The 18,586-nt window shown below is 50.2% G+C and overlaps 1 protein-coding gene across 6 annotated transcripts in view; it reads right to left on the bottom strand.

The window, feature by feature from the left end:
• The window catches only part of GPSM1 (G protein signaling modulator 1), a 58,028-nt gene that overhangs the window by 7,688 nt on the left and 31,754 nt on the right, over positions 1 to 18,586 (bottom strand). For 2 of the 6 annotated variants that reach the window (XM_065035607.1, XM_021280017.2), the window contains exons 10-11: positions 13,186 to 13,256; positions 10,833 to 11,012 (exon numbers count right to left, since the gene is read on the bottom strand). In XM_065035607.1, the coding sequence (XP_064891679.1) occupies positions 10,833 to 11,012; positions 13,186 to 13,256 (251 nt within the window). Of the gene's footprint in view, positions 1 to 22; positions 249 to 6,019; positions 6,179 to 7,919; positions 8,066 to 10,832; positions 11,013 to 13,185; positions 13,257 to 15,412; positions 15,649 to 18,586 lie in introns of those variants that run through there. The other 4 variants (XM_065035608.1, XM_065035610.1, XM_065035609.1 and 1 more) reach the window with 4 other exon arrangements.

Below are 18,586 nucleotides of genomic sequence, written 5' to 3'. Positions count from 1 at the left end.
AACAAACGCGAGTTTTACTCACTGAGCTCAGCAGCCAGCGCTTCCCAGACTCCGGCTTTTACACGTCCACAGGAACCGCTGGCAACGCGGGGCTGGGACACGGGGCTGCCGCTCCGATGCTCTTCAGCTCCGACGCTCGTCGGTTCAGCTGCCGCCAGCCGCCCGGAGAGCTCGCCCAGCTCCGCTCCGGCTGCCGGCGCTGGGATTTATGCGGAGCGCGCAGCCATGTGCAGAGCGCTGCCAGCACCGCTGACCCGGCGCGAGATGCGGCTTAAAGCCCCAGCCCCGCTCGCCACGCTCCTCCCGCGTCACCCCTGCCCTGGTACGAGGGGGTGGGCTCCGCTCGCTCTCCCTCACCTCGCTGCCACCATCCCCGTGTTATTAAGATGATGCTCTTAAACACACAGCGGAGCTATGTGAATATTTAGCTTTCCTTCCACCTCCTCACCTCCTACCCGCCACACACACTTTACCTTAAAAATAGATTGGGACCAATTTTCCTAAACTACATCTGCAAACAGACTCAGCTCTACAGGCACACGCACCACGACAGTAAATGCCCTGTGCACATACAGACACATTATAATCACTCAGATTTAAAGCACCAAAATATTGAAGGACCATTTTTAGCTCTTGATAGTCCCGCTGCTCCTCATATTATTAGATACACCATTTTTTTTACCTATTGCAAAAGCCAAAGATGCTTGGCCACAAGCATCTTTTAATTTAAATGTACCACTGCCAAACAGAGGGAAATTTCTAATTGCAATGAGGTTTTAAACATGGAGAAATGGAATGGTATGCAACAGCCCAAGAGCTGTTCTTCCTTCCCGTTTGTGAAATGTGAACATGAAACGTGAATTTGTGGCTGTGAAAGGGGTCACTGGAAAGAGAAGCAGCTTGACAAGGGGCACCTGGCGGGGCAGGGGCGAAGTGGGGACAGAGCCCCGGTGGCACTCGTGCCGCCCTGGCCACGCTGTTCTCTTACACTTCATTCTCACCTTTCATTGCAGAAATAGGAAATTTCTTTATCCTGAACAAATGCAGCTTTGGGGGCTGTTCTCCATCACACAGGACCTTGCAAAACCCCGGTATCGGGGCAGGGCGGGCAAAAGGCAACTACCGAGCACCGATTCTGTTCTGGTGCCATTGGCTATGGAAGGTAAGAGACAACGGGGAATCAGCCGCAAACTGGGCTGCTGCCCGGGGAGCTCACACGCTAAACTTCAATTTAGCTTGTGATTTAATTTTTAAAAACGCTACAGCAACTGAGGAGGGTGTAACACAGGAACAGAGCCCACGCACAAGAGGTCAGTGCGAGAGGAAACGACGTCTTGCACCCCGGTTTAGGATGCGGCAAAGGAGAGCGAGCGAGGTGTCCGTGATCTGCACAGACACCACCGGCAGTTTCAGACCCCGGCTCCCACACCAGGAGCTGCGAGCGTGTCCCCGAGTGCGCCCTGGGCACGCGTGTGCCCTCCGTGTGCCCCCCGTCCGCTTTGCACACCCCACAAACCCTGGCGCAGACCCCACACACACCCTGAGCGCTGCGCTCCCCTTGTAGGATGAAACTACCACCCTCACTTGGACTGTTTTCAAAGATTTTTTTTTTCCTTTAAACAACTCGCCCACTCATCCCTATAAACGCCGGTGCTAAAAGCTGGTTCTGTTGGTAAGATTTCAAATAACTTGGGTTTTATTGTTTCAAACAAAATCAAAATAACTCGCCCACGCTCCCTCTTTCCCTAATACAGCAACTGCTGACCTGCTGGGAGCGTGCCCTACTGCCACACACGGCTTAAATCCATTCCTTTGGATCGGTAGCAGGTGACAATATCGCTTTGAGACGGTGTGTCTGGCTGAAGTGTTACTGACACCTCGACCACCTGCAGCGTGGATCCGACTGCCCCAAATCCGCTGCCACCGTGCTCGGATTGGGCCACTTTGTGCAACAACCGTATTAATGTTGGGTTTATACTTCTTCCCCAGCTACACGGTAACTTACCCTGAGATCACGGGTCAGGTAGCCAGCCCTCACTGCTGAGACCAGAGCACCCACGGCATGGAAATTACCCCTGGTTTCTCTTTGGGAGGCAATTCATCTGTCAGCGTATTCAAACAGTCCTCAAAAAGCTACAGCAAAACCCTGTAGTTAATGTAGGAACTTTTCCACATAGGTTTTGACAGCATTTACCATGCCAGGCTGGGTTTCCCTGTCACCATTCAACATAAACACACAAGTCTAGATTTAGCACCTCAAGCTTCCATTACTAACCAAGGAGACATGTTGGCCGCATTTTCATTCCGGGTCAGTCAGTCTGCTTTATGGCAGAAGATGGGAAGCTCCAGAGGCCAATTTTGCCCTCCAAAAAAACTGGAGAATCCCTTAAATACCAGAAATGAGAGCGAACATGAAGTACTTGCTCAAAAGAATTCAGATTATGGGCAGATGCCAGCAAACAGTGAGTTATTGGAGCATAACCGATGCTCCCCCCGCCTCGGAGCTGGGGTACCTGTCCGTGCACCCCGTAACACACCCAGCAGCAAAGCACAAGGCTTCAGCTGAAACAGGTTGCAGGGATTTACTTTGCAGTTGGAAGGGGGTGGAACTAGGACCACGCTCAGCTGTTGAGTCTCAGCTGAGCAGCAGTAATTTGCTCAGCCGAAATAACTCCAATGCTTTAAACGATATAACCCATATTCTTGATTAATTAGCACAGAAGCCAAGGTTAATAAGCAGCACTCAGCTCCCAGTCACCTACTTTACCCACCAGAGCTCCCCACTTCCAGCCCCACCGAGGAGTAGGAGGTGGTGATGGAGGAGACAGGTGTCTATAAACGTGGGGAAGGACACGCTCCTGTTCAGCGATGGAGAAGATCCACCGCTCCCCCAGCAGCAGCTATGCCCTCCTCCCCACAACACACTGCTCTCGGAGCATCTGGAACCGGAACCTCCCGACAATTTGCTTCGAAAACGCTTTGCAAAAAAAGCCCGCTCGTCTCTGGATTGCCAAAATTGTGCCGCTTTCTTGAAACGTACTTTTATTTAGACACCTACTTGCTCTCAGCACAGCGCTGTGTTAAAAAGCAGATGAATACATGCAGCACCTTTACTGGGGTGGTGGTGATGGGGTGAAGGTCGTCGGTGGATCCGCACACACCCACCTGCAGTAGCACCCATAACGCACACCTAACCTCCACATAAACACCCTTCGCTGCAGCAAACGCCCAAATCTTAATTATTATTTACTCATTTTCCAGTAATGCCTGAAGGCCACGCTCAAGATCAAGGCCTTGTTATGCAAGACACCCCACAAAACACGAAATCCTGGCGCTGCTGGGGGCAGGGAGGGTCCCGGGGCTGGTACCCGCGGGTTTGCCATTTCAGCCATGGTCAGACACAGCCCTTCTCAGAAGAGCTTAAACAGGTAAGACAAAAATCACATGCAAAGACAAGAATAGCTTCTCCTATCAGCAAAAAGCAGCTCTTGCTCTGGTAGATGCTGCTTAACAGGGCAAGACGAAACTACACCCCGTCTGGGGAAGGCAAAGATGTGGAGGCTGATTTGCTCCACATGACGGTGCCCAGAGAACAGCAGGATGCAAATAGCTTTAGATACAGGCAAAAAAGCCTCCAGGGGCTTTTCTGCACATCCCAGGGGAGCTGCGCATCCCGCACCTGAGCATGCCCGGCGGTCCCGGTCTCTGCTGGCTCTCGGGAGGGGGCTGCACCGCTGCAGGAGCTGGTTCTCCCCTCCTCCAGTGTAACGAGCACTGCAGGGAACTGCAGCTGCCTCTGTGGCACAGACACACAGGATGGAAAAGCTGGATCCATGGGATCATTTAGGACCCTTCTCTAATTGCACATCTCAGCAAACAGCTTCCCCAGCAGCCCCCGCATGTGAACGCCGAACCGGGCTCAGCTCCGTGCCAGGGTCGGGCTGCAGACTCCTGTGGCCACAAGGGGAATGGGAAGGAGCCAGGGGCTCTGAAAAACCATTATTTAGGCGTTTTTAGATTAATTGGTGTTAATCACCTTGGGAGGCTCGAAAATAGCACTGCTAATGGGAGCGTGGACGCAGGCGGAAGGCGAGGAGTGAGCAGAGGCTCGTGATGGCCACACTAACCCCGGACACGGGCTGTGTCCTGCCCAGCGGCAGCAGCAGCTACGGCCAAAGCAGGGAGACCTTCCCCATCCCCTGGGACCTGCCTGCACCTCCTGCAGCTCCATCTGCCCCAGCAGAGACAGCCGTGCAAGAAAACCAAAGAAAATCCCCAGTCACCGGAGGCTCCTGTGTCATCTGGTGTCGTCATAGCTCCAGTGATTTACGCAGAGTTATGCTGGTTTATACCCAAAGCGAACCTGGACTATAATTTTTTTTTAAGCTCTTCTGGAATGTGCAGTTTATTAAATGCGAGAGGCCGGAACTGTGAACATACAAAGTGCCCCAGGCCCAGCAGAAACCCCAGATATGAATGAAGAGTTCCAGATTTTGAGGGAAGACAAACATTTGGAGTTTTATTGCTCTGGGTCTGGCTTTGATTCATCCCTCTTTTTAGTATTGTTCTCTTTAAAGTGACAGTTTCTAGGAAATGGTGAGTGTAACATCTCTTTTAGTGTCTCATACCACTTGACGGCTGACAATTTGCCGGGAGAAAAGGCTGTGCAAGGAGGAAAGCAAACTTCAATTATGGCTTCAAAGTGCCAATAACTGAAAATTCAGTTACAATGAGTCAAGGGAAGAAGGATGTATTTTGGTAGCTTGGTTAGTCAGCTCCAGCCTGTAGACCTTGTGTCGTAACCTCCAACAAGAGTCTGCTGGGGGACCTTGGACAACCAGTTGTGTTTTTACCTCCTTCCTAGAGCAGGTTCCTCTGGTAAGAGGCTCTTCCTTACAGTTTTCTAGCTCCAAAACCAGCCTCCCTCCCCATGCACCCTCTCAACCACACCTTGCCAGGATCAGCTTCTCCTTGGGATGCTGAGAAGCCTGGCAGGTAATTCTGGGTTTACTCCAGCTGTGTGTGCTACCCTACCCCCCAACTCCATCCCTCTCCATGAGAAAAAGTAACTTAATGATGGATGGTAAAGCCATAAGCCTCACAGAACCGCTTGTGCGGCCCCGCACACCGGAGCTGCCGTCAGGAAGGGTCGTGCCGAGGTTCACAGGACCGCTCATAGGATCACAGAACGGTTGGGGTTGGAAGGGACCTCTGGAGATCATCCAGTCCAACCTGGATGGGTCCCCCCGGCACGACACCTGCCTGCAGCAGAGCCTGCCGTGCCTCCCCCTCTCTCACACACTCTCACTGGATAATTACAGAGAAAACCAATGCAAATCCCAATTTTAGTGCCATTATAAAACAGAGAGGGGGAATTCATTACCTGGCAGCTGTTAATATTTAAGGAAGAAACTGATAATTTACCTCTAAGGCAACGAATGCAGCAGAGGCAGTGCAAGCCAGAAAACGCTATTGCCTCCCCCCACCATCTCTTTGCAGAGATTTTCTATCAACCCGTTTATTTCCCTGCCTCCCCACCAAAGTCCCAGCGAGGAACAGCGTCTGCCAGGGCTCTGCACCGCAAAACTCGCCCAGAGTCTTGGCTCTGGCTCTGCTGTCCCTGCTGCACCTCTAGATTTGGGAGAACGCTTTTTAAATCTGCCCTGGTTCATGCAGCATCTCTGCAACCAGCCCACCTGAGTCGGAGCAGCTAAAGTAAAGGGCCCTGAAGCTTAACAAAAAAACCTTATAGAGACATATGGGAAGAAAGGTCAGACAACCTAAGATGACTCTGGGGAAGCAACCAGGTCACCAAACAGCCCAAATCCCTGGAAAAGTCTCCCGATACCTGCCAGGCTCAAGCCCTTCAGAAGTTTTCCAGCACATCGTGCCTCCAGCTAGAAAATATCTCAGCGCAGCGTCTCCCCCAGGTCTGTGCCTGCTGGAAGCAGCACACAAGGTCCCGCAAACCAAACAGGAAGACAAAGCATTACAAAATGAGCCAGGGCTCGGTGTTTACCTGCTCAACTCCAACAGGATTGACACCAGCACAGCAGCCCCCAGGTGTCATAGGAACAGTCTCTAATTTAGCAGTAGCTGCCTTCCCTCTCCCTGACTCCGTCTTCTCTCTTCCTCTCCATCCCCCTCGCTCTTGGATTCTCAGAGCACGTTTACACCAGAAACTCTGACCAATTATAATGGTATAATTACACCCATGCAGTTAAACAAAACATAAAGGCTGTGAGATAAAGGAGGGCGTGCGTTTTCACTGCCCTGGCATTGAGGTAGTTTACACATCAATAAGACAAAGAGGTTACACCTCATCTTGAAAGAGAGATGACGCACAGGCAGGCAGCGCGGAGCAGCACAGCCTGCCTGGTGAACCCCCTGCGTTCAAGCTCCAGGGGGGCTGCAAGGAAATATCAGTTTAACCTTCTCTCAAACAACAGACGACAACCAGGGAAAGACTCTTTGGGGCCAGAGCACAAGTGTCTGGAGGAAGCCACCAAGGCTGTATTTATCCTTCAGCTCCAGCACCCACCTGGCCAAGTCTGCACCCATGGTGAAGTCACAGGGATGGATGGGGGACCCGACATCCTTACACAGTTCGGCAGGAATGGGCAGGAACTCCTGCCTGGCTCTGCCACGGAGCCCACACTGCCCCCCAGCTCTGCTCCCTGCCCCTGACACCAGGACCACAACATTCGTAGCTGGATGTCAGACCAAGGCTCAACCATGAGATCTGCTCCGTGCATCGCTCCCGCAACCTGACAGCCCACCAGTAAATCATGAGAGAGAAGACCATAAAAAGAGCTCTGGTGATCTGCATTTGGGGCGAGGGGGGATGATCTATGATGTTTTCCCTTCTTTTATGGTTGCTTCTTACTGTAACCATAAAAAAAGTCTTATAAAAACATTTGTCTTATGGAATGTCTGGCGATACAGTGTGCTTGCAAATTGTTCGGTGTCTAAATACATCAGCAACCCATCTCTGCAAGTTGTCACTGTAATCAAATGCAGCTCCTCTTTGTCTTGACTATAAATGGTCTTTGCTAAGGACAGGTCTGAGGAGCAGGGACGCGCTCCCTGGGAAGAGGAGGGTCCAGATGAACAGAACCAGGGCACAGATCCCCAAGGAGGGGAGATGATTTGGTTTGATCCTTAATTCTCTCCCTGGATTTTGCTCCAGCTGTTGGACCTTGACCTAAGAAAGTGCTTTAGCCCTTGAACTCTGGTACATGCACAGTCCCACTGACCTCAGAGACTAGCTTGGTGCTGACCTCAAACCCAAGTCCCAGATTTGGGCAGGTCCCCAGCCCCTCCCCAGACAGTCTTTTCAGGAATTCACATCCCATTTCTTACACAGACCCTCTCCCTTTTGTTTTTTTCAGAGAGGGGGGTGAGTGACACAAAACTTCTGATATTTCTGAAGTGTTAGAAAAATCCCATCCCTCTAAAATACAGCTGTTACCAAGTCAATCCAGAGCTGGAGCTTCATGACCTTTCTCCACAGAGGAGCAGGGGGGTTAAATTTATAAGCAAGCCTTTGATGTGTGCAAGCTTCATGTGGTACAAACCCTTCTGCTTTGATGTTCCTTTTAAAAGAGAGGAAACTCAGAAGGTGTGCAGTGCACGAGTCCCAGGGAGCACTTGGATCCAGCAATCCGTGACTACAGGCACAGAGCTCTATCGCGGCTACTTTTGCTCAAGGCTCTGCTGTGACAGAAAGAAAATGCGACCACAGGAGGGGTAAGGAAGCCCTGGGAGGGGTGGGGAAGCCCATCTCTCTGCCCCACCAGCGATGCAGCCCTCCTGCACCAGCTCTCCATCATGTGCAACACCAGCACCTTGCACAGCAGCGGCAGAAGGTCTAAAGCCACACAGAGGGACCTGCCGTGGGCCCTGACGTGTTCTCCTACCTTACGCAGCACCTGGGCCATGGCCTCTCCTATCCAGTCCAGCATCCCCACGGCTTTGCCAACAAGATGAGCCTTCTCCCAGGGCTGGACAGCGCTGCCAGCAGGGACAGGCTCCTCTCCATCCCCGAGCTCACTTTCCTGCCTCCCCTTGCCTCTCCCGCCTCCTCCCACGGGGAGTTTCCCAGCAGCTCAGTAATTAGCATCATCATCACCAATGCTAATAACACCACCACAGCTCCTGCCATCCAAAGCTCAAACAACTTTACAGCCATCATCACGCCTCTGTAACCTCCCCGGGGTAGGCAGGGAGGCAGCATCACCCATCACGCAGATGGGGAAAAGGGAGATAAACAAGAGGCAGCGGGTGGCAGAGATGGGCAGCAAACCCAGAGCTCTGATCCAGCCACCGCACCCGCGGGACCTCCCATCCCAAGGACCTGCCCAATGCAGAAAGGCCTCTTTGGAAGGAGGTCAGTGTCAGCAGGACTCATCCAGAAGTTACGTCACTTGGCTTCAGAGCACTGGGATGAGTTTTTCTCCTGGGCATCCCCAAGCAGAGCCTCGGTTCCCCTCTGTAAAAGCAGCACACAGGACTGAGTTCTCACCTTCTGATGGGACAGCGGGTATTGTCGCATCCCATTAAAGCACCTTAAATCAACCATGAGAGCTCAGCTCTAATTAAGGACTTGCTGTTTACTGAGTTTTGCTTTGAGCATTCAGAAAATAAGGAATCTGCAGGGTTTCTTGTCTGAACAGCCTGGCCAGAGAAAGCTGCTCTGCCATCTTGGGTGGAGTTTGCTACATTTGATTTTAAAAGTCTTATATGGATGGGAATTAGGGCTTTTCAAATAAGCCCAGCCACACTCTGCAAGGGCTTCGCATTCCCCCTGAAGGGCAGAAGGAGCCACATGTCCCTCCTCTGCTCACAGGTTTCCATCAGAATCAGCAACAGCATCAACCACCCGTGTCCAGAAGGCTCCTCCTGCCCCTGGGGTGTGTTCATCTTCACCTGCATCCTCATGGACACTCCCCAAAACCCCACGGGTACTGTCACCAGGTCACTGGGGGTTGGCAATGTCCCATGGGGCCCGTTCTTAGACACAGCCACACTCCTGAGAAATGCTTTTCGCCTTGCTCTTGATGGAGCATGACTTTTGTTTGGTTTCTGGCTGAATGTCTGAGTTAAAAATACAAGGTTATTTCTGGCAGAAGTAGTTTGTCTTTTTCTTTTCTGCCTTTGTATTGCCTTGGATGCCCCTGTGCTGCTGTCTCCTTTCTAGCTCGGATGAACTTTGTTTTCCTTCCCAATGATCATGTTTGCACCGGTGAGCAGTAGGAAATGCTTTTCCTATTAGAACATCTCCACAAGCACTGTTGGGAATGAAGAATGAGCTCAGAGCCATCTAAAAAAAAACCTGTTAGTGTAAAGATCCTGTCTCCAGTGGTCAGAGAACTGGAAATCAGGAATGCCTGTTGTCAAAAAGGGATGTGTACATCCGCACATGCGGGCCGGTACAGCGGGACATGTTCTCCCCGTGATCCGCAGAACAGAAAGAGAAGGCTCTGTGCTAGAAACACTTAAAGCATCCCCGCTCTACAGACAGGCTTCATTCCGAGCTCTGCAGCTCAGACCCTTTCTCACCCAGGATGAAAACAGTTTATATCACTTTTCTTAACTGCTAGGAAAAAATAGGTCTGTCTTCCTTGGCTTGGATTTATTCCATCTGGAATCACTGAATGATCACAGGGCTGTGATAGTGTGGTACAGTCTTAGTATAAAGCAAGAGCCCAAAGACTTTTAAGCATGCACGTCATCGTTAAATTTTTGCCGTTACACTGCATCTCCTGGCAACGACAAGCTGAGAACCTGGAGCTTCTCACTTGAGATCACTGAGTTTAAACTTCTCCAAGCCCCCTCCCACGATCCAGGAACATGCCATGGTTCATGGATGTGATCCCTGTCTCCAGGACCGAGAACAAAACCAACACAGCTGCAGGACACCTTCCCGGTAGGTTGTATTTGCTCCATGTCACAACAGACATCACTACAACCAGAAGATAACAGCCTAACAAACAGCTCAATTGTTCTGGCTGAAGACATCAAAAAGGCTCATGGAGAGCTCTCCAGGGCACGGATCCCCACCGCCCTCCCAAGAGCCAAGTACAACCAGCTCAGAGCTCTTCAACACCCAACGCAGGACTTGCTCCATGCCAGTAACCCAGAAATCACCGACAGCAGGGCCAGCTCCTGCTCTTTGGGAAGCAGCTCCACCTAACTTGCTTTCAAAGAGAAGCTCATACACAATGACTTTCTGTCACTTCTGCCCCAACGACTGACGAATTCAAAGAGACCACTCTGCACATTGCCACTCTGGAGGCCACCAATGTGATCAGGAGACGAAAGGGAATAGGATCTAAGGTCCCAGATTTGGCAAAGAAAACCAGCATTTTCAGTTGCTGATCAGAAACCCCAAAAGGGCTGTTTCTTGACGGCAACAAGCCCACCCCTCAGGAACCCAGAGAGACTGATCAAATCAGGCCCCACACAGCAAGGGCTCTGAATTGCTGTGTTCTTCTGGAATTCAAGCTATCACATCTTAACAGTCCCAAACTCGGGAAAGTTCAGGTCTAGACCTGTGTCCCTCAACAGAACGCTACAAATACCACCACTAAACATCAAGCTCTCATAAACCAGTTAATGATGGAGGTTGGTACCATTGTTCTGTATAATGGACAGCGATGCTGAGGCTCAAAAAGGCACAATGATTTGCTCACAGTTCCCCAAACAGTCAACAGCAAATGTAGTTACAGGCTCTGTTTTCCAGCCAACACCATACCAGGTTAGAAATGAGGTACAAACAAGGATATAAGAAACTCCCAGATCAGTACTGGAGGAAAAAAACATCTTCCTACCGACTGTGACACCTGGACGCGGACCTCACTGGTATCCAGCGGCGATGTATTTGACCCCTGGGACTTTCTTCCTGAACTGGATTGGTGCTCCCGGTATTTCTTTGACCTTGCAGGTAATGACAAGAACTCTTTTCCAGAGATCTTCAGGTCTCCCACATGATGGCTGTCCCCATTTTGGTCCTTGGGAAAGCAAGAAACAGCCATTGCACAAATTGCCTGTCTCAGGTTTATGTGGAGATCTGTTGCCAAGTAGCCACAGAACAGGAGACGCACAGAAGCGAGAAGTTAATGTGGAGTTTAGATGGTGTGAGTTGCTACTCGACATGTGAGGGGTTGAATGAGGACATCTTGTCTGTCACTGCAGTGTGAGATTTTAATGAGTGGAGAAGAAGCATCACCCAAACAACACACAATAGTCAACTTGCCCACAGGGAGAAGCAGAAACCCCCTAAAAACCCCAGGTACACAGGTAGAAGCATGGCTGGTTTATTTACAGGCATATAGAATGATGGATAAATGATTTCAGATCTGGAAAGAAGCTGCCTTACAATGCCTTACTGCCTTAGTTAGAGCTCTCAAACTGTTTAGTTCATGACAAAAAGAATAGATGACTCAATTACAGTGCGTGAGCACCTTCAGGGTGAAAACCAGCATGTGATAAAGAGATTTTGAGTCTGGCAGAGAGAGGAATAAACAGGAATCAACGGCTGGGAGGTAAAACCAGAGAAGCTCAAAACAAGGAATAAGGCACAGGCTGGAGAGCGCAGGATGATGGGGAAGCAGCGTTCCCGTCTGCTGGGTGAGTTCTGGCGGGTCGCTCTGCCCTGACACGTCTCCGTGCAGAGACCTTGGCCAAGAGGTCGTGTTCTGGGCACTAAGAGGGGTCCCTGCTGAGCTGAAGGTCATCGCTGGCAGAGACAAAGGGCAGAGAGGGTGAGATGATAACGAGAGGGTGCTGCAGAGATCACAGGTCACTCCACTGGTTTATTCTTTACAATCTTATCGCTCTCACCATAGCCAGCCTGAAGCAAACAACCCCCTCCCATGACTGTAATCACCTCTCCCTTGGAGCCGCAGCAGGGGAGTTGCATCCAAAACACTTTTGCAAGGAGAGGTGAACTTGTACACAGCCCACAAGGCCACCTCAAGGGGAACAGGACAATTACGGACTACCCACAGCTCCTGTTTACTCCATCTTCCCTGCAAAATCCCTGAAATCCCATAACCCTGCCTGAATTACTGAATGAGGCTCAACTTTTACAGCAAAGAGCAGGAAAGCAGCAGCATTGGCAGCAAATCACATCAGCAAAACTCTCCCTGCCAGTCCTCTGGGCCATGCTGCTCCAATGGGGACACACGGCAGAACACCCCCCTGACACTGTCACCAGCGCTCCAGAGATGGAGTTAGAGCATGTAGGAGCCAAAAGAGCCAGCAGGCTGCTGGAAGAATCAATAAAAATACATAAGAGCATTTGGAGTTTAACTCCTGAAGAGAGTTAATACACAGAGGAGTTTTTGTCAGGCCCTCCCAGCGCTTACTGGGATGTTTAGGCACTCAAATGGTTTTGCAAGCCCCAGGCTGCTTCCCATTAACCATTTGCACTTGCCTGTAACTTGGGTGAGTTTTTTCTCTCTGTGATGCCTCTGTAAAAGGGGGAATGCTCCCTGGGACACTCAGGAGAGCTGTGCCTGGAAAGCACAGCATGAACTTAAATCATTTGTGCCAATAACATTCCAAAAGGGGGGAACAGGGCTGCTGGTCTGGCCGCCTGCTCTGGGAACGAGCAGGACTGACCCCACAGCAGCACCAGTGCCTGCAGCGATCCTGCGCAGGCTTTTCTGAGAAACATAAATGATTCCCATAGGTGGGAAGGCTCAGTGGCTGCCATCTGACTGCAGAAACAGCCTTTGCCCTGGGGAGACTGAGAAAAGGCTGATGTGTTTGGATCTGCCGCTTGCAGCCGCGAAGCAGAGCAGAGACAATCCTCAGAGCCCCTGGAACAAACCTCTCCTTCCCTCCTTGTGCTGGACGCAGCCTCCGCTGGGCTAACACAGCACTGGGATCGGCCACCAGCCACTAAAGGGGCTAAAAAGCTAATGATTATCCTCTCAATAAAGGGCTGCTTTCTCAGAAAAGCACAGAAGAGGCTTTTTCAGCTTTGAGTTGTTAAGTGCCTTTTTAGTTAGACCAGCTGTTCCTCTTCTCCAAGCTCTCTAGAAACCCTCTCTGGTTAATCCCATTGACTCCAGTGATATCTGCTAATTGCACACTTCCCTGCAAATGAAGCCGGTCAACAAGCCATTACAGATTCCCACTGATACTTAATCTCCAAGGCCAGACATCTTTGCTTACCTTTTCAGAAGGGAACTTCAGGAGGTCTAAGCTGTCCATGCTGATCCTCTGGAACCTCTTTGGCCTGGCTCCTGCAAAACAACGCACTCTCGCATCAGGATGGTGTCACTCACTAACAGCCCTAATGTCACACAGATAAACTTCAAACCAGGACAGACCCTCGGCTCCTGTTAACTACAAAGTCAAAAGGACGAGATGCTGCAGCTGTGCCGTCCTTGAGATTCAAACGTGGGGTTTTTTCTCTGTTGTTTTGGGTGTTTTTCAAAACACAATCACAGCGCAGCCAGGGCTGCATTTGCTATCAAACCAGAGGCTGGGCCACACTCTGACCCTGATCTCAACTGACGTCTCTGGAACCCAGGAGTTACAAACCCCACTCTAAACAACAAAACTCATGGGACTGACATTGAGAAAAATCATAACAAAACTATATTTTGGCAAATGCGTGGATTTGTTGCTTTATCTTCATGTTTTGAATTTAAAGAATGTATCTGGGATGCAGCTTGGAGCTTTTCTCTATGGTTATGAGGGCTGGAAAACTAAGTGAAAGAGCAAATATTTTCTAATTATCATAGGCCCAGCCTTAAGGGGAGCAAAACCTTGCCCTGAAGCTGACAGAGAAATCAGAAAACTTAACAGCACTCGTTATATTTATTTGAGATTTCATAAAATTCATGTCAATGTAGTATTCTAGCAATAACAGAGTGGGTGAAACACAGTTCAGCTCTGACTCCTGCTTTCCAAACTCCCCTGACCTCCACATCTCCTTCCAACCTGCTTCTAGCTGCTATTGCCTTGCTCCCTAACAGCCAGGATTTACAAAACGGCCCTGGGATGTCTTCACTGTGCCTGAGAAAACTCCTGCCCCGCTCGGTTTAGCTGAGCGCCACATGACATCCACACCAGCAACACCCAACACTCAGCGATGAAAGCCCTTGACTTGAGGTCCCATGACAACTTCCAAGCTTCAGGGGAAACCCTGGGGGAGGGTGGATGAACACATATGAACGGAAACCCATCCCCGTGCTGAGCCCTGAGAACGGAAACCACGGAGCTTCGTGTGGTTCCTGCAACAGCAAACTCGCCAAACCTAAAGATTCCCCGGTTTCCCACCACCACCTAACAGCACCATTGCTTTTGTTACAGCAGCACCCACAGACTCAGAGCTCTTTGCACAAAGTTGAAGTCCTGCACCAGCTCAGCGGGATGCACAGGACACCCCACAGCAGCTCCCATCGCTCCACCAGCAACCCGTGGGCATTGGGATGGAGCAGCCCCAGGTCTCCTCCCACGCTGCCAACTGACCAAAGGCTTTGGCTGGTGCCACGTTGGCCGGGCAGGAGCTCAGCGAGGGGCGGCCGCGGTGGGTTGTGCCCGGTGGCTCCCGGTTACGCACGGTGACGTTCCGAACGTCGCTATGGCTGCTCACAGATCCCCGCAGAATAACCTACGGTCTGATGTGCAGAGCAGCGAGGTGGGTCTGGAATAAAAGACACCTACAAACTCTTCATCAGGCGGCATGTTTGGGTATCAAAGCAATGCCCAAGAGACAAGGCTGGCATCTGGAAGTGAGCGTGCGTCACAGAGGCTTTTAACAGCCACTTCCAGGAAAGCAAGAAAGAAGCAAAGTGTGTCTGATTAGATAAACACACATTGTTTCCAACAGCCTAGAGAGTCGTTAATTATACACCTCCGTCCTCAGGTGCTTCTGTACATTAAACCGCTGGCCAGGAACCATTAATCTCTGATCTGAGAAAACCTGCCTTCCCCTTTGTTAATTTAATATACGCAGTCAGCTGCAACTATCCCAGCAACCAGGACACGCAGAACAATTTGTCTTTCCCAGCTGTTTTGATGCTGCTGTTCCTGTTACCGTGTGGATTTCGCGTTCAGGTGAGCGAAGGGAGGAAGAAGTTCGGAGTTACAAACCCAACTTCAGAGCCACCCAACTCAGCTATTTGCTTTCTAAAGGAAACACAACCAGCGCCAGGGCCAAACGCTGGCCCCGCTAAAGCCCCTGGTTCTGCCGTCCCCACCAGCTGCCCCACAGCTGAAGCAAGCAGGACCATTGAAATGAGCAGCCAGAAGGAATTAAGAAGCACAGATCTTAAGACTGGCACAGGCAGCGATTCCCACCCCACACATGAGAGTTTCTCCCGTTCCCTCCGCAGCTCAGGAACCCGCACAGACCCATCGTCCAGGACAGCGGAGGGATTTCCATACTCACAAGCACCCCACAACAGAAGGAGTCCCATTAACTTTCTGTCTCCAACCAGGACATTCCCTCAGATGGCTCCAGATACAATTTTCAGCCTCCTCCAAGTTATTTTTCCCAGTAACACCCACAGCGCTGTCTAATACCGAGCAAAACTTCAAGTCTGCCTCTTTTTCCTCAGTGCCGATCAACAGCAGCAGCCGTGGATGCAAAAGACTGAGCAGCTGAAAACCTGTGTCTGTTCCTCTGGAAGGTTTTTTCCTCTCTCTCCAGTATTTATTGGCATGTTTACCAAGCCTACTGCAGGGTAACGGAAAACCTCAGGGGTATTTCTAAATGCTCTCTCTGTCTGTAAGGTTTACTGAGGTCTCTGCTAGAGCAAGTTGAAACCTTCTTGTGAACATCAGCTGAGCGACGCTACTGACTGGCTGCATTCATGCCTTGTTTTCCTGGAGCTCCTCGGATGTTGTTCTTTTCAGTGCTCAGGCTCAGGGTCCTTGTTGCTTTTTTAAATGTTTTTTTTCAAAATCTCTTTCCCCCGCCCATGATCTCAATACCACCATCAACCAGGGCCTATTTTTTTATTCCCTTTTTCTTTCGCAATTTGGTTGCTGAGGTGCGTTTAACCGTTTTCACATTCTTGTATTTTAAAGTCAATGAAGCAGTCACCTCCCTGCCCCAGAGGGAGCAACGAGTTCCAGGGAGAGTGAAGTTTGCTGCAACAGAGCAGTGGGAGACACTCGTGCACTTGGTTGCACAGAGGAGATCCTTGCTTCCCCCAGCCCCATTACATCCTCTCATCTTGCAAATACTTTCTGTTCTTCTGTCTTTGGGAAATTAACCCCATATATTCACATCAGATACCCATCTTGACCCTCTCTTTTTCCCTCTCCAGATGGAAGGGCTGGATTCCTGGGCCACAAGGCAGGTCCTCCAACAGGCAAGTCCTCAGTTTTCAGGTGCAATTAGAGGAGAAATGCTCACATAGCAAAAATTCCCTAGCAAGGAAGTGTTTTATTGTAGGGTGGTAATGGAATCATTCCATGCAAATGTGCGGTAGGGCAAAGGAGGTAAGACAGTGCGGGCAGAGTTGTGTTCCTCTATGAAGAGTCTCCATATCCGACTGGTGCTCCTGAGGGTTCGGAGTTGACAAGATCGAGCAGAACATGTGTAGCAGGGACTGGGAGCCCTGCCGGGGCTCTCATCAAGTTGACATGTGCTTTGATAACTCCTGGGCTCTCCCCCCTCTCCAGCAGCGTGGAGAGCTGCCTGTTCCATCCCCGTCCAAGCCAAAGCAAACCCCCCCGACGCCATCGAGCGACAGTTCTATTTGCAGACCGGGAACACGCTGTATCGCTCTGGGGTGGCTATACCAGAGGAAACAGAATTAAACCTGACAGTGCACTCCACAGAAGACCAACAGGGAAAGGTTGTACGGCCAACATCACCCCGCTCTGCCTCAGCCCCCAGCTGGGCAGAGGTCACCCCCGGAGCACAAGCTTTGCACCGTAAAGAGAACACAACAAATCTTGGCATAAACGCTTGCTGTATTTTCATGAAAAGGTCATTCCTCTCTGTACCTGTATTAACTGAGATACTGACTCGTCTTTTGGGGGAGTTCTTGCAGCCCAGGATAGTGCCTCCCCACGTTTGTAGAGACCCCAGCATTTGAGAACCTTGATTTTGGCAGATAACTCCAAATACCGCTCAATATCATTCAATTAGACCAGCCAGCCAGTTGTGTAGGGTAGAAGACTGGTCTATAAACCGTACCAACCTCAGAAGTGACAGCAGAGATATGGTCCAGCAATCCAAATGCACATAGAGCATCTCAAATCATGCTCTGCTGACATCTAATCAGGAAAGCTCTGTCAAGCTAGTGCTCCATTATTGCAGCAAGCTCTTCAAAGAAGGAAGGATTTAAAACAAAAAAGAAAGCAGCACAGCAGCAAGAAGAGGAAAAAAAAAAAAATCCGCCTCCAGTAGGACAAGCATCTCATTTAAGACTTTAATTAGTCTTCAAACACATAATGGTTCTGGCACTATAAATCCACTTGACCTCTATTATTGCCAGCACTTGCATGATAAATGCTGGCAGTTGTTTTCCCAGTTGTTATTGGGATAGAACAATACTTTTCTCTAAATAGAGAAAGCAAATAATATCAGTTATTTATGATGACTGCACCATAAATCCCCAGCACCAAGCCGTTGTGTGTCGATCCATGGGAAGGACCATCTGCTCATCCTTGAGACAGGAAAGAACCAGGGGAATCCTGACAGCTCCAGCCCTTCTGTTTCTGAGGATACAGCTATATGGGCAAACATTTTTGTCCCTATCAGTTATTTAAGGGCTTTTCTGGCTGCCCAGTCCAGACAAATGCCACGAGCAGCTATAGCTCACACCAGAAACGATAGCACACATGAAAATAATAAAGCTGACCCACAGCTAAGCAGCAGGGGAAGCTGTGGGGATGTTGTTTCCAGTGTGTTGTCACATCAGACCTCCCAAGGAACACTTCGATCCCACGCAAGGCCCTTCAGCCCCAACTCTCCATCCTCAGAACTGGGAGTCGGAAGGACAGGAATGAAACCTCTTCTGCTGGGAAGATTCAGGCTCCAGCATGTTTGCTCTGACACGCTGTGTTCACTGGCACACAGACAGCACACAGCTGAGCAAATATCAGCCTTCCAGACAGGCCCTGAGCGCTATAAAAACCTTCTCCAGAATAACAATTTTGCAGGTTTGTTGTTTTTTTTTTTTTTTTCTCTGTGGCAAAACTGATCCTTTAAAAAAATATATATATATAATACACGGTAATAAAGAGAAGTTACTTTCAAATCAAGATGCTCGTGTGCCTGATTTGGCAGAAGATGCTTTGTGTATGTGTCAGCCGAGTTCTGCATCCTCCAGAATCCAGTCTGACAGCTGAACAAGTGGCTGACAGTGACAGCAGCATCGCACGTCCACACGGCACCCGGAGCCCCTTGACGCTGCCTGACTGCATCGGGGCGAGCAGCTCGCTCAGGCTTCTTGGATGGGAACGGAGAACGAAGAGACACTCTGGACCACACATCAGAAGAACCTTCACATTCATGTGGAAGAGGTGAGACTTGGTGCAAATGTCCTCCTTGGAGACACAGGCAGCACAAGGGAGTTACTTTCCCCCAGTGGGGACAAAACCAAAG

This window comes from Columba livia, chromosome 19, assembly GCF_036013475.1.
Source record: "Columba livia isolate bColLiv1 breed racing homer chromosome 19, bColLiv1.pat.W.v2, whole genome shotgun sequence".
NCBI classification, from domain to species: domain Eukaryota; kingdom Metazoa; phylum Chordata; class Aves; order Columbiformes; family Columbidae; genus Columba; species Columba livia.
Note: the sequence above shows the minus strand (reverse complement) of the source record. Positions and strands in the feature narration are given on the sequence as shown.